Here is a 14,057-nt window from a genome sequence, read left to right on the forward strand (position 1 = left end):
TGCAATTACTCTAACATTCTTACCCACTCAGGGAAGTACCTTTAAAAGATTGCTGAAATTTGACACACTAACACTGGGATTCACCAAGCACTTTTTTGAAGAACAGCAATATCATGAAACACTAAAGCTCAGTAAGACGATCAGAGTCTCACTCTGAGTGATGAGGCATGCTACATTAAAATTCAAATCTGGGTTTTTGTGACTCGAGATATCAAGGGAATCACCAGGGCACAGAATTTGAGGTCCCTTAAGACATGAGGCATTAATAAAGCAACAACATACTGGTCAGCAGTTCTACCCTCTCCATAAAGAGCTGTGAGTTTCAAAACATGCAGATTAAAAAGAATTGCCTACATTTACTTGCAGATTGAGTGGAATATTCTTACTGGCAAATGGGAGTTCTGCATTGCATTGACGGTAGAAGAACACAGGAGAAGCAGAATGCAGACAGTTATGCATATTAGATATTCTGTGCCTGTTAAAATATTTAGGATTTGCTATTTATTTCCTCTAAAATATATATACAATAAACTATTGAAAATTAATAAAATATTCTTGAAACACAACTCCGATGCAGTTCTTTTTGAGCTGAAAATAGAATACATAAAATGAGGAAATAAAAAGCTTCAGATTTGGTAACTTCTACGTACATTGATTTATTATCAATATAGAAACTTCTATTCCCAAATAACTCACATTCAGCATTTAAAGGCAGCCAGAGTTTTGGGTTTTTTTCATGAAATCTGTTATGTCCTTTAACTCCCCATGCCACCTCTACAAACTATACACTCTTACATAGTGCCAGTACTAAGAAAGGGAAAATTAAACACAAGATACCACATTCATCATAACAACAGAACAAAGTGATGTAGAACAAAAAATCAGATGTTATCGTTGCTTTAAGCAATGAAAGATCAGCAGTCAGAATGTTATTTCCACAGTCCAGATCTCAGAGGAACTCACCACCTTCCAGCAACATAAAAAAACTGTAAGAAACATTATGATTCCGCTGCTTACTCACATATGATGCTTATCATTATCACATTGCTAGACCACACAACAGCAGCAGCAGAGCAGCTATTTGTCTCTCACCCCCCCCCCAATGCAAAAGATAATCCCTCTGAGACACTAAAAAGAAGTACAAAATACTCTACTCAACAAGCAAGTAGATAGTCTCTGCCTGTTTTCACATCAGATTCTGTCAGAACTGGTGAAACTGCTGACCATGGGACAGGGTCTTTGCCAAAGCCTGCTTTAGAGGACTACAAATTCTCTGTTTTCAGTCTTTGACAGTTTCTACATCCATGTTTATCATCTAGCTTGAGTTCGGGATTTACAGTTTTGGCACAAATAAGTCTTAGTCTCATTAGGTTCCATCTGGTCCTTCCAAAAATTTGAGAGCCTACAATTCCAGGATAGCCCCTTGACACAGTCGTTCCCTTTTAGTCTACAGAACTGGGAAAATTATACATTCAGATCATGTTCTACCACAGGTAACAAAGTTTCATCTGTATGTCCTCTTTATTGATGTCTTCAGAGATCCAAAAGAAATGTGAAGAACTGTTAAGGCAACAATACTTGGACAGTTATGTCTAGAAATAATGGCTAGACTTCAGCATAAAAAAACATTTGCATTCCTTTTAATTACCTAGAAAAAAAGTAACTATTTATTTAACTGGCTTCAACTATGACTTGGAGAGTATACTAGCAAACTCAAATTATTCCCTCCTTTTCCCAGACTGTATTCAAAGTCAATCCAGATGTCCATTCCATGTTCTGATGATGTCTCCATTGGAAGAATCACATACAGAAGGATACAAGATGACCTCCCTCTGTCAGCAGAAACATGTGATGGTGGAGCTAGATACAATACCCATTCTGTCAATTTATGTAACAACAGAAGAATAAAGACAGGACATTTTAGCCACCAGATGTCACTCAGACTTGTTCAACCTGTCAAAGATGATCAGCTAGGAGCAGGGAATCTTCTCCTCAGAGAGATAATTAATATCTCCTTTAAAGAAAACAACCTACTGCTTACCTGAGAATATACAATAAAATGACCATCAGCCGAAAAGTCATTAACTCACTTTCCTACAAATTACAGCCCAGCTTCTAACTTAATTTTCTTGCAAAATGTATTACTGGCATTAGTTGGCATTACTAAGAGAGGGTCAGCTTCTCCTAGTGGCAGTGGAAGTGCGTGTTCTCACATTGTTGAATCCCTCTGGAGCATACAACCCTTTAAGATTATTGCAGGTAGAAATATTTGGACAGCTTATGACAACTAGTTTAATATCTATTAAAGGCACTACATAGCTGGAAAGGAATAAGCTTTGTTTGAAAGATATCTTTAGTTCCACAAGCTCTTATCTCTTGAAAGCATGCTGCATACCGCAAAGTAAAAGATAGCATCATTCAACATTTTGTTTCACTGCTTCTCAAATATCTCAGCAAAATAGCCTTCTTCCTGTTAATCCTCTACAAAACCAAAACTTTGGTAAGGCCAGAATTCTTCCAGATGCTACAACAAGAAGTAATAAAATGAAACAAGGAAACTAACCCTTTACAATAATTCACACAGTATGCATCTCAAACCACATACTTATATGATAAACATGGCATTTCAAATGTTAATTAATTTGTAAGTATGAAAATTATAAGCAAATTTTATGCGTTAACATTTATCTGATTACCAGAGTAACCTGTTCTTAAAAAAGTCTCCTGGATCATCATTTTTTTTCTTGGGGATGGGAAGGGGAGAAGGAGAACAGGGAAGCAAATTAAAAGAGGAAAAGTGAAAAAATTGAAACCTTGGCTTAGCTATAATGTAGCTTTTGGCCACTCTTGGTACAGATATTTTCAGTCTCTGAATTTACTCTCTAATCTAACAGTAAAGAAAGTTAATTCAAGAGTATGCAGTACCCACTAAATACAGCTGTAAATTTTTTTGGGAAGGAGGGTGGTGGGGAGGTTGAACATATGGATGCAGTTAAGGTAAAAACAGATGTTTGTTACTTTTCTTTGCAGCAACACTCAGAAACTAAGTCAAAATTACTTTTTTTCCATGTTTATGTCTGAAAGAACTATAAAATCAAATACGAGGGGGAGCGGGTGGAGAGGGAACTGCAGTGAGTGTCACAGAGAAAGAATGAAATAGTCTCCAATTTTGAACTCAAATTGTGAAATGAAGGCCCATACAGTTAAAAGGCAAGACATTCACCAATTAACTCTAGATTTAAAGACCCTTAAAGAGACCAGCTCAGAATTGCTTTCATCATGCCTACTCAGACACAAACCAAGTGTCTGAAGAGCCTAACAACACAGCATACCCATGTCAAAATGCACACCTCAGTCTGAATGCATGACAAGCTATGACCTTTCTGTTCACTACAAAGAATCTACTTTCAGTCAATGTTGCTTTCCAGATCTACACCAAATTACTTCCAGTTACTTCTCAAATCTGTAAGATTTAATTGCCAAACATTTGAAAACAACATCATGCATTGTAAGGCACATTCTTTCAGCATATGTGTTAGGGACAGAAAATGTTTTGGGTTCGTCCTCCATCTTTCTGCCCAGTATTTATGTCCAGAAAATAACAGCCCTTGCAAAAATAATTACTTTGGCTTTCTGCCTCTCCTACCTCACTTTTCAATATTCAAAAAGGTTTACACACATGTTCCTCAGTGATTTCTACTGGCTTGAGAAATATGCAATTACGATTACTTGCTTTCCCTTTCCTTCCACCCAGATGTTGCTTTACAGCACCAGAGAACACAAAATATTTTACAGGTTTCCCCTCAGACAGTGAAGTTGAATGGCTTAGCGGCCAACTGACCAGCTCCCTTCCCCATGGGACAGTGATTAAAATCAAGCTCTGATAACAAGTGTTCAGAAAACCTCTTCTGACCAGATAGTCACTTGCAGTCTTATGGTAAGATTCTTAGTTAAATTCCTCACAGACTACTGAGACACAGATAACACCAGTCAGAGAATAAGCATGATTCGTAACAATTAGATAAAATGGCTGAAAACAGGCTAAGAATTACAGAAGAGAAGCTCTTTGTAGTACCATCTCCCCTTGCTTCATAACAATCCCCAATAGATCAAGATTGTGAAAATGGGAAAATGCTTTTCTGACAGAGGCAATGTGTATGTTTGCGGACTGTACACCTGCCCTGGGGATATTGCACTACACTTGACCCAGGAAAAAAAACACAGCACTCAAACGTAATATCATAAATTCATACACTCCCACCCATTGTTTTAAAAATAAAACGAGCGGCGTAATTTCTTCACGCCAAACCAGAAAAATCTTTTTCTTATTTTGACTTCACAAATCAACCATTTTGCATCGAATCACTTCATTTTTTTATCATCACACTATTCACTTAATGTACTGGTTTAAAGAAAATTGCTTACACTAGCTTTGAAATCTAAAACACGGGATGGGTGGGAAACGAGCAAGGAGAAGAAAAGCTAAAGAAAAGATACTACAAGATCAAGAGTTACAAAATATTTTTTAGATATCTTCACACAAGCTTGCAAAATGTTTCTGATACACTTTCTGTTAACCAAGAGGAGTGTAAAATACGCCTGTTGCAGCCCACTAATGCAGTTACTACTTCAACTCAGGTAACAGGTTTATGGCTTCAGACCTGAAGCGTGGGCAGAAATACTGTCAACAACATGCAGAGGGGGACAGTATTAGCATAAACTAGCCAGCTGGAATAAAGCAAAAAGTGCACAACCTTTGGCTGCTGTGGTGCGTTTGGGATATATGTAACAAAACAGAGTATGCCTCATTACACAAGAAAACAACATAAAAACGTAAGAGATTAAAGCAATCAAACATAAATGAAGCACGGGGAGTTTTTCTGCCTTCCTTGTAGCTTCCTTGCAAGAAACACATCTGTTGTATTTTCTTATTTCCCCCACACACACACACTCTATTTTCAGTTCCATCTGTCTGCTCAGAATACTACAGTTGTCTGTTCTGAAGCCGGATACTAGTCTAACCACTTGTTATTTATTAAATCCAAACTCCTATAGATACCTGAAGGGGGAAGCAGTTATCCTACACAGTTTGTTTTTTTTCCTTTCTCAAAGTTATTTGTGATTCAATACATGAATAATACTTCCTTCTGTTTGCATCACAGAAAAGTGGAAAAGGGAGCACAGCACAGGATATCTTCCACCAGACTTCAAAAACAAAAACACTAACCCAGCTCTTAAATGACATGAAGAAATTTTCTGTGAACACAGAAAAATGAAGTTTGTCCAGACAAATCAGTACAACAATGACATATCCGTCATTAAAATAAAACAGGAAGTAACCACAGTTTGTGAGAATACAAAAAGATCCCCCTCAGGGCCATGCAAGTTGCTCCAATCTGAATATATACATTCCAAGAATATTAAGGAGAGGCATAGCAAGGCCTGGCTGCAATCTCCAGTTCATGCAGCTGTCCGTCTACTGCAGCGTAATCCCAGCTGCCAATCTGAAAGAAACCAGCTAGTCAGAGCAGACACAACCAACAGAAACAAATGTCACTCAATAATGTTCAGAGGCAATGGGTTCATGGATAATTTCAAACAGTATCTCTGTCTGGAGCACTGATGTGCTCATTCAAAACACCTAAATCTCTGGCTACTGGAAAGAAGCCGACAAAAAAACTAGAACTAGAAAAAGAGGCCTGGTAGTACTTCAAAGAGACTGCCAAAATAAAAAGGGAAAAGAGTCTAAAAAGAAAGTTAAGATTAATTTAAAGACCTGCAAATAAAACTGGATTCAGTACAAGCAAAATCCTAAGTAGCTCTGGAGCTAGATTTTTAAAATGTAACAGTCTGTTTTATTTGAGCACCACAACCAAAATTGCCTCATGTCTCTCTTCGCTGTGGCAGCTGAAAATTTCAAGACAGCAACTCATTGCTTTCATTTAAAATCAATAATTATCACATGGAAAGTGGTGGTATTGCTATGTGAAATACTTTGAAACTTCAATTTCTGGCATTACTCGTTCACTCCTCTAAATAACTAAGTGTAATCATTAAAACTTGTTACCTTCACACAGTCTACATGCTACTTAAGTGACTCAGAATTTTATTATGCAAAATTTTTTTCCTCTAAAAAAAAGCATTTTGTTTCAATCTCTTAGCATTCCACAGAAATTCTTCAACTATGATATCATTTCTATTTGTTAAATGGAAAAAAAAGCTTCAGTAAAATAAAACGTTGCAATTTGAAGGAGATTAATACACTGATGCTAAAAATCCAGTATTTAATGTTTTTAAACCTTTCATCTTTCAGAATCTGTAACAACTGTGAAAAAGAAACAAACATTTTTGCTAAGCTAAAAAATACATTCATTTAAACTAAGTCACAACTACTACTTGCAAGATCAAACTTGCTGTTTTCCAAGTACGGGTACAGGATTATTACAGATTCTCCTACGGCAACGAACAAAATTTTTTATCATTTAATAAAATGTAACATCTAACTGAGACTTGTTTTTTGGGCACATCTTGAGGAAAAACACCTTCAGCATGGCCATAAGCATTCTCGCTCAAGAAGCAGCTATTGTTCAAATAGATCTAATAACCAATATAATACAGTTTGGTAAGTAAATACCACACAACATCTGCAGCCATGGTGGGAATGTTGATAAACAAGACACCCTAGCCTGCAATGAGCAACTACAATGAAAACACTCCAAACAAAAATGTTTAGTTTCCCAGTTACTGTGAAAGTCAATACAGATATTGTCTGGACCACATAAAGAGCCCACAAATAATCTAAGTATGCTGATGACACAAAAAAACCCAAAATCTTTGTAGCCTGTTCACTTCCTTGTTTGATTCAAGGCTAAATGACTTACTGTATGATAACTGTAGCTATTATACACTAGTATATCTTATCTTTCTCACGTATGGAAGAAAGAAAAAAAAGCAAAAAAAAAAAGCTTTCTATTCAAACAAGTGATTATCGAAGGATTCTGAACATCACCTTTTTTCATCCCTTGTTTACCTTTTGATTACTCTTTCTTATTTAATGCTGGCCAACAAATATGTCAGCTATCTAAGACTGACTAGCCAGGCACAAATGAAAATGTACAGAGCCCAGGGGGTCTCAAGGCCACTCTGGCTCTGATACATCCACAAAACAGGTCAAGCAAGAAGAGGTGAGGGAACTGACTGCACTGAAAATTTTATCCCTTGAATTTCAATCAGGGGCTGAGAAAAAAAGCATTCAGAGCTGAAGACCTAATTTACATGAGTTACCTCCTTCCAAAAAGCTTTACTACTTCCAGCCAAAGCAGGTTTTTGATTCTTATGTTTTTAATCCTTAAACACCTGGCATCTCAGTCCTACTTCAATTAACTCTAAAATGTCACTCTTTTTCCTGCTGGATAGGGAAGCAGAAAGCAGAAGTACCAGATAAAATCAGAATCTATTTAATAACGAAGAAAAAATAAATAAAAAAAAATAACATCCAGGTCAGATACTTTGCTGGATTAAAACCTAGCTGAATACTTTTATGTCTGTTTCTAAGCACAGTAGTAAATACATAAGTAAAGACAAAGGGCAATAAACCCCATTCATCACATCAAACTCTGGACTGAATGGAATCAAAGAAGTGCCACACCTCCCAGATAGTATAGTCAGCTCTTGCTTATGCTCATTTTGCCTGTTAACTCCAACACCAGATAGGTCACATGCGAGCTGAGATGGGGGAACTAATAAGTAGATCATATGGACTGGTGGCAGGAATGCTGCTCCTTCTATTTTAATGCTCCTTTTACCAGAAGAAAATACTTCACCTTTTTGTGGGAGAGTCCTGATGCCCAGAAAGGCAGATCACAAGATCTCACACAGTGGTAGTACCTGCCCCCAGCATCCCCAGCCTCATCAGAGACCCTGTCTTCATTACACAGTCCTGCCCTGCAAACCTTCACAGAGAAAGACCAGGGTGCAAGTTTGGTTGCCGTTGACTAGTCCACTTCTCCTTAGCTGTGAAATCAGTATGCATCCTTTAAATACATTCTTCTTAATTCTAGTTCTATAGAATGGTATTTTAATATAGATTTGCAATCAAAACTAGACCAATTCTTCACATTTACTTGGCTTTTCACACTGTTCCTGTGCTGTACAACATCAAGTACGGCATCTGCGCAACACACTTCTGGCCAGAGATGATTCAAAGATTTGTTTCTACAGTACTTTGATTTTTGCCTGCATGAATCCGTCACTTACTGAATTCAGCACATCTAAATTTACTGCTCTGTAGCAGTATTTTATAGTCACTTTATCCTACTTTTTAAAACTCATCGCAGCCACAACAAGGACTGTTGCTCAACCTGCTAAGAACTGATTGAGAGTTTTTCCAACTATTTAGTAACTATGCTATAAATACAAATTGTGTTTATACTTTGTGAAAGATTCACTGTTGTCAGAGTTCTCCAGCTGAGTTAGAGCTGAAATATGCTATTAACTCCCACCATGAACACAGCTAAAAGAGAGGCCAAAAATGCTTTCTCTGGGATAAGATATCAGATCTGCTACTGCTGTCATGAAACAGGGGTCATGTAAACTAAACATCCTTGTAACTTCTTTTGGAAAGCACAGAAGTCTCTTACACTGTAAATATTTAAAAATAAAATTAGACTCAGAAGAAATAAGTCTAAGATGCAAAAAACTTATCCAAATATATTAATCTCAGACAACATTTAAAAGCTATTATCCATAAAATAATTTCTCCCATATGCCTTAAAACTGAAAATAAAAGAATTATTTTCTCTCTTTAAATAATCAGAAGTGGCACGTTCAAATAACATAACAAATGCTCTGTCCAAGCTGATTCCTCACAATTTTTAAAACTCCTTGGTTCATATGGAAATAAAATATCAACAGCAGAAAGAAAGGTGCCAATAGAATGGAGAAAGCTGTGATTCCTAATGTTAAACAGACTACCTTCATGTAACAAAAACACACCTTCTCTTTAAAGGAAGAAGTATAAAACAAGTGAATCGTCTAAGGCAAAAAGCTAATCACTAAATGGAAGTATGTGGGATATTAACTGCATGGGACTTACTCTCATCTGTTTAAAACTATTATTGCTAATTTAAAAATCATAAGTCTTCCTTAATTGCTGCCTATGAAGATTGTATCAGATAACATTTTAAAAAATCATTTCAAGAATATTGTTGGGTGCTTTTTGATAAGCATGGTACAAAACGTAGCATGCTTCCTGAGGATCAGGGGTTCCTATAGCAAATCACATTCTCCAAGTAGTATTTTGCCTGCTTGCTATTAACTTCATCTCTTTTCTTTAGGCTTAGCCAGTGTTATGGTAGCTACACAGGGGTATCAGTGGAGAAACTTACTTTTGATCAGGAACTCTGTGTGCAGCCCAGATTCACAATCATCCTTTGTTACACTACACCAGAGACAAGGGGAATTTCTATTCTTATGACCAAGACACTAGTGGAATACCCAGAATTCAACCCAAGATACAAATTATTTTCTATGGATTGTGCTTCACTTCTTAATAAGTTGCTTGTCTGAACGACTTAGATCTAATTCTGCTTTTTTTCTTCCTTCCATTCTTGCACAGCTATTGCAAAAAGACAGCAGAATTTGTGATAAGAAGGTGCCATGAATTCTTTCCAGAACAGCTGAATGACATTTATCTGTGCTACTGTGACTCCTTGACTCTTCCATACAGGCAACAAAAAAGCCCTTCCACAGCAGATCTTGTGATTGGGAGTTCCACAGATCAAAACATGGTGTTCAGGAATGAGGCAACAGAAGGCAGTCACATAGCATAGCTCTGCAGGCAGATACCGTATTTTAAACTGGAAAGAGATGTGGTATTTACTGCTTGTCAAATGACAAGCAATTTACCCCTGCAGTTGTAACCTCCTTCAGCAAGATACACAAATACAGGGATAAGAGTCAACTACAATGATGCAAAAATGGCTCAAGGAAAAAAGAAGAGGATGAAGAAACAATCTCTGCAGGAATGAGTAGTGCACAGATATGCCTGCAGATATATTGGATCTCTTGCCTCAACTACTTCTCCTAGTTGCAGTTCCCTTCCCCCACTGGCTGTGACTCAAACCCTTCTCTCTTGATCTACTCTTCTCCCCCTGAGATTTGCCTTTGAATTATGCAAGCTTTGCACTCCCCAGGGTTTATCTGCCAAAAGGTAGCATGTGGCCCATGGTTTGCATTTTAGTTTAAAATTTTCTATTATAGCAGTCAGATCCTTTCAAAATACTTTACTTCCTTTATTCCCATAGGCAGAAAGAATGGCAGGGAAAAATTGTTCACAGCAGTATGAGAGGATGTAAAAGTTCTACATTTTCAGTTAAAAAAAAAAAAAAAGTGGAATATGGTTTTAATCAAGTAGTTTTCCTTCCTAGACGAGTGCTTCCTTCTTGTAATATATATAAGCTGACTGCCTATAAAAATAGAGGTGCCAGTTGGAGCCATTTAGGAGACCTAAGGAAATTCTGCATTAACCTAAACTCCTTGCACTATTCTTCTGTGTGTGGCCTCTCCTGATGAGTTAGGTCACCACTATCCATACATATATCTGTGAAGATACCTCAGAAACACATGCATCATAGGCTTCTCATTACTGATGTGGTCCAGGCTTGGAATACACTATCTATGTGGGGAAACTGTCATGGTTTAAGCACATGCTATTCTTTCCATATGATACCTGAAAGCCTCAGTAACTTGCAACTCTCAGAGTATACAGAAGCTTCTCCTTGATTTAGGTTTGCTAATAAAAATATGTTTTGTGCTACAACTGTCAAGATTTAAAGACCCAAACCCTAAACCTTATCAAGAGGAAAAAGCCCAAAACATCCTTTTCAAAACTAAGATATCCAGAGTAAAATTTCAGGTTAACTAGCTGCCTAATAAACAGGCACTAAATCTGAGGTGTCGTGCCTGCCTACAAATACTATTAATTGTCCAGATCAGAAACTCATTTGGCCTCTAACCAGGAATCTAGTGGAGAATAGAAGAAATATTTTCTGGCAAGCTGACTGAAGGAGAAAAATAAATGCTGATTGAAGCTGCTCGGCAGTACAGAACGTTAGCGCAGGTCCTCAGGGAGATGGATTAGTAAGCAGGAAGAAGGTGAGGCTGTCAAAGGTGCATGATAAATTCATTTACCACATAGATATAGAATGATTATGCACATAGATATACACACAAACAGATTTTTTATTACTTTCATCTCTACTCACAAGTAAAAACAGAATAACTCACCATTGGTGATGATAGTCATTAAATCTCTGCACTGTCAATATAATCTCAGAGCTGATCATACATACCAATTCAAATTACATATACACATTTACATTTTAAAAAAAGGGCTTTACAAAATACATGTAAATAGCAAGGGATACCTAACTAGCCAAGAATATTTTACTGGTTTACTGATCTGCTTAAAAATACTAAATAAAAATATTGCATTGGACCAATCTTCAAGTAACCCAGAATGAAAGTGCTACAAGATACCATTCATTCTGCTGCCTGCATTCATCAGCATGTATTTTTGACACTGTCAGTAGTGTTTCAAAATTCTGCTGCTGCTAAGCTACTCTATTATTATGAAGTCAACAACACTGCTATTCTCCTTCTCCTGTTTTCATTTTTATATGCCACTCAGTTCAGGCAGCATAGAACAACTCAAAAATAAGAAACGCTGTAGTGAAATACAATAAAAATATGACAAATTCAAAAGATTTTGTAAGAAAATATATATTAATATATTTATAGAAGTACAAAGTGAATGCCTCTCTAACTGAGATGATCCATGCTTCCAGACAGGTTTGTAATTTCCCTGGTCTTAAATTACTTTTTTCCAGCTATGACACAAGTAGAACAGATCACCTTTAAATTGATAATAGAATTGTTCTAGAAAAGATTAAAAACTACCAAAAAAAATGTGTGGCAGACCACTATTCTGTTCAGTATTACTTCAATTATTATTTTCATAAATGATGGTTCTGTTATGGTTCATTTAATACCAAAATTAAGAACAAATTACACACAGTGCCCAGTGTATTTTTCAGCTCATACTTAAACCTAGCACTTCAAGAGTCTAATAAATACTCTTACAAGGGACAAATATTTCCTTGTCAGTGTACAGCAGACAAACATTATCAATGAAATGAAAACATGACAGGGTGAACATCTAGTTCCCTTGGGTCAGTAACTGTTTCAAAACCAGATGATACATTTTTTCTTGAAAGCCAAGTGTTCCAGTACCTCTTTTTTCAGAGTTAAATGTATTTATGTGCAATATCTACATTTTACCTCAAAGTGGACCAAGATGCAGTCAACAGACTGATGGCAATCCATGTAATGATGAGTTCCAGACATCAGTTTTGGTACCTAAGCCAGTCCTTGTGTACCCCTACATGCCCTGCGCAGCCCCCAAATCTTTCCACTGTACTCACCAGCCAGCTACAATGCACAGTGTTGCTACCTTGACTTTCTCTACAGAAGCTGTCAAGGTGACCCAAACAGTCAGATTGCCAGCACACACAGAGAAAATAGTACTGTTTAAAATAATAATAACTTACTTCTCAAACCTTCATTTAACAAGCAATAAATTAATTTAAAGATCAATTAAGATTTGCCTAGAATTCTATGGTGAACTTCAAACCTAGTATTCGAATGCAGAAATGTCTTCATTCTTGCTTTCATTCAGTTCACACATATATACTCTTGGTATACACCTAGCCAACCTTTTAGATAAAATCATTCACAGCATACATGTTACTTTGTTCTCAGGGACTCAGAATATTTTAAAACAAAGTACCAGTTATATTTATTCTGTAATTAAAATACTTGCAGCTATACTTGATACCAACATACTGTCTGAACAGAGGACATAAACCCAATGAAAAATCAGTGTTCTTCACCTACCTCACATTGTCCCTTTTTTTTCTTTAACCCACTGTTCAGATGGAGGAGGGAGGAGTCTTTAAGCCCAAAGCATCCTGGGGGATACTTTAGCTAACAGATTATTCTGAATTGTGCTGAGTCTGAGTGAGAATACTTACCTTTCAAGTGTTTAAATATTTACTTTTGCATGTGAAAAATACAGAACAAGTTAATATTAATTATTTAGCAAGCCAAATAAAACCAGCACAAGTTACAAAACTACGGTGTTTGATGTGCACTACATACACAGGATTGCAGTACAAGAGAATTCTTAAAACTGTAAAAGCAAATTCAAAATGCAATCCAAATCCAGGTTCGTCACTGTCCAGCATCTGTGAACAAAATTACTGCCCTCAGCAACTGAAGCAATTAAGCGTTTATTTTTATATTGGCATCCAGTTTGTGCCAAATCCAACTTTAAGAACAACTTGCATGCTTTGCCTCTTAATTTTGCATGCTGTGACAACTAGTTCAGGCACCTGGACAAACCACGAGAGAACACAAAGATTTGAACGTTCACCTTGAACAACGTGGAGTCTTCGCACATTCAACACTGCAGTGTTTAACAAAGATTTTCCTCTCCTATATCTAAAGTACAAACTTACCTCTCTCAATACAGAATCCGTTATTGAACTTAAATTAACAGCTCCTTCATATGTCAAATAATAGAACACATTCAGGGACCTAACAGCCTCTGGCCCTTGCTGTTTGTAGCCAAAAATCAGATCAATCCACTGGTGAAGCTGGCAGGAAACAAACTCACTTTCTAATGCCTGTGAAAAAAACACACACAAAATATATAAACTTGAGTTTGCCAGATAGTCATCATTTAGTAGCAGTAGAAGCATTTTTTTAATAGCATATAAAATGATCTTGCTCAGTCTAAATACAGGATTAGTAACAATAGTTTAGACGTTCTAGAGAAGAAAATAAAAAAATGGTAGGCCCCGCAATAGATCCCACAATCTCACGCCCTGCTCCCTGCAGACCAGAAGACTTTGCTTTTGAACTATAATAGTGGGAATAAGAAAAAAAAAAAAGGTAAGTGGAAAGCATTTCTGGACAGCTGGGCTATGCTTGGTTTT

General features: G+C 36.8%; 1 protein-coding gene across 3 annotated transcripts in view; it reads right to left on the reverse strand.

Annotated features, from left to right (window-relative positions):
* The window catches only part of LRBA (LPS responsive beige-like anchor protein), a 406,974-nt gene that overhangs the window by 45,104 nt on the left and 347,813 nt on the right, over window positions 1–14,057 (reverse strand). For all 3 annotated transcript variants that reach the window (XM_051619696.1, XM_051619697.1, XM_051619695.1), the window contains exon 47: window positions 13,578–13,745. In XM_051619696.1, the coding sequence (XP_051475656.1) occupies window positions 13,578–13,745 (168 nt within the window). The remainder of the gene's footprint in view (window positions 1–13,577; window positions 13,746–14,057) is intronic.

This window comes from Apus apus, chromosome 4 (assembly GCF_020740795.1).
Source record: "Apus apus isolate bApuApu2 chromosome 4, bApuApu2.pri.cur, whole genome shotgun sequence".
In the NCBI taxonomy this organism is placed as follows: Eukaryota; Metazoa; Chordata; class Aves; order Apodiformes; family Apodidae; genus Apus; species Apus apus.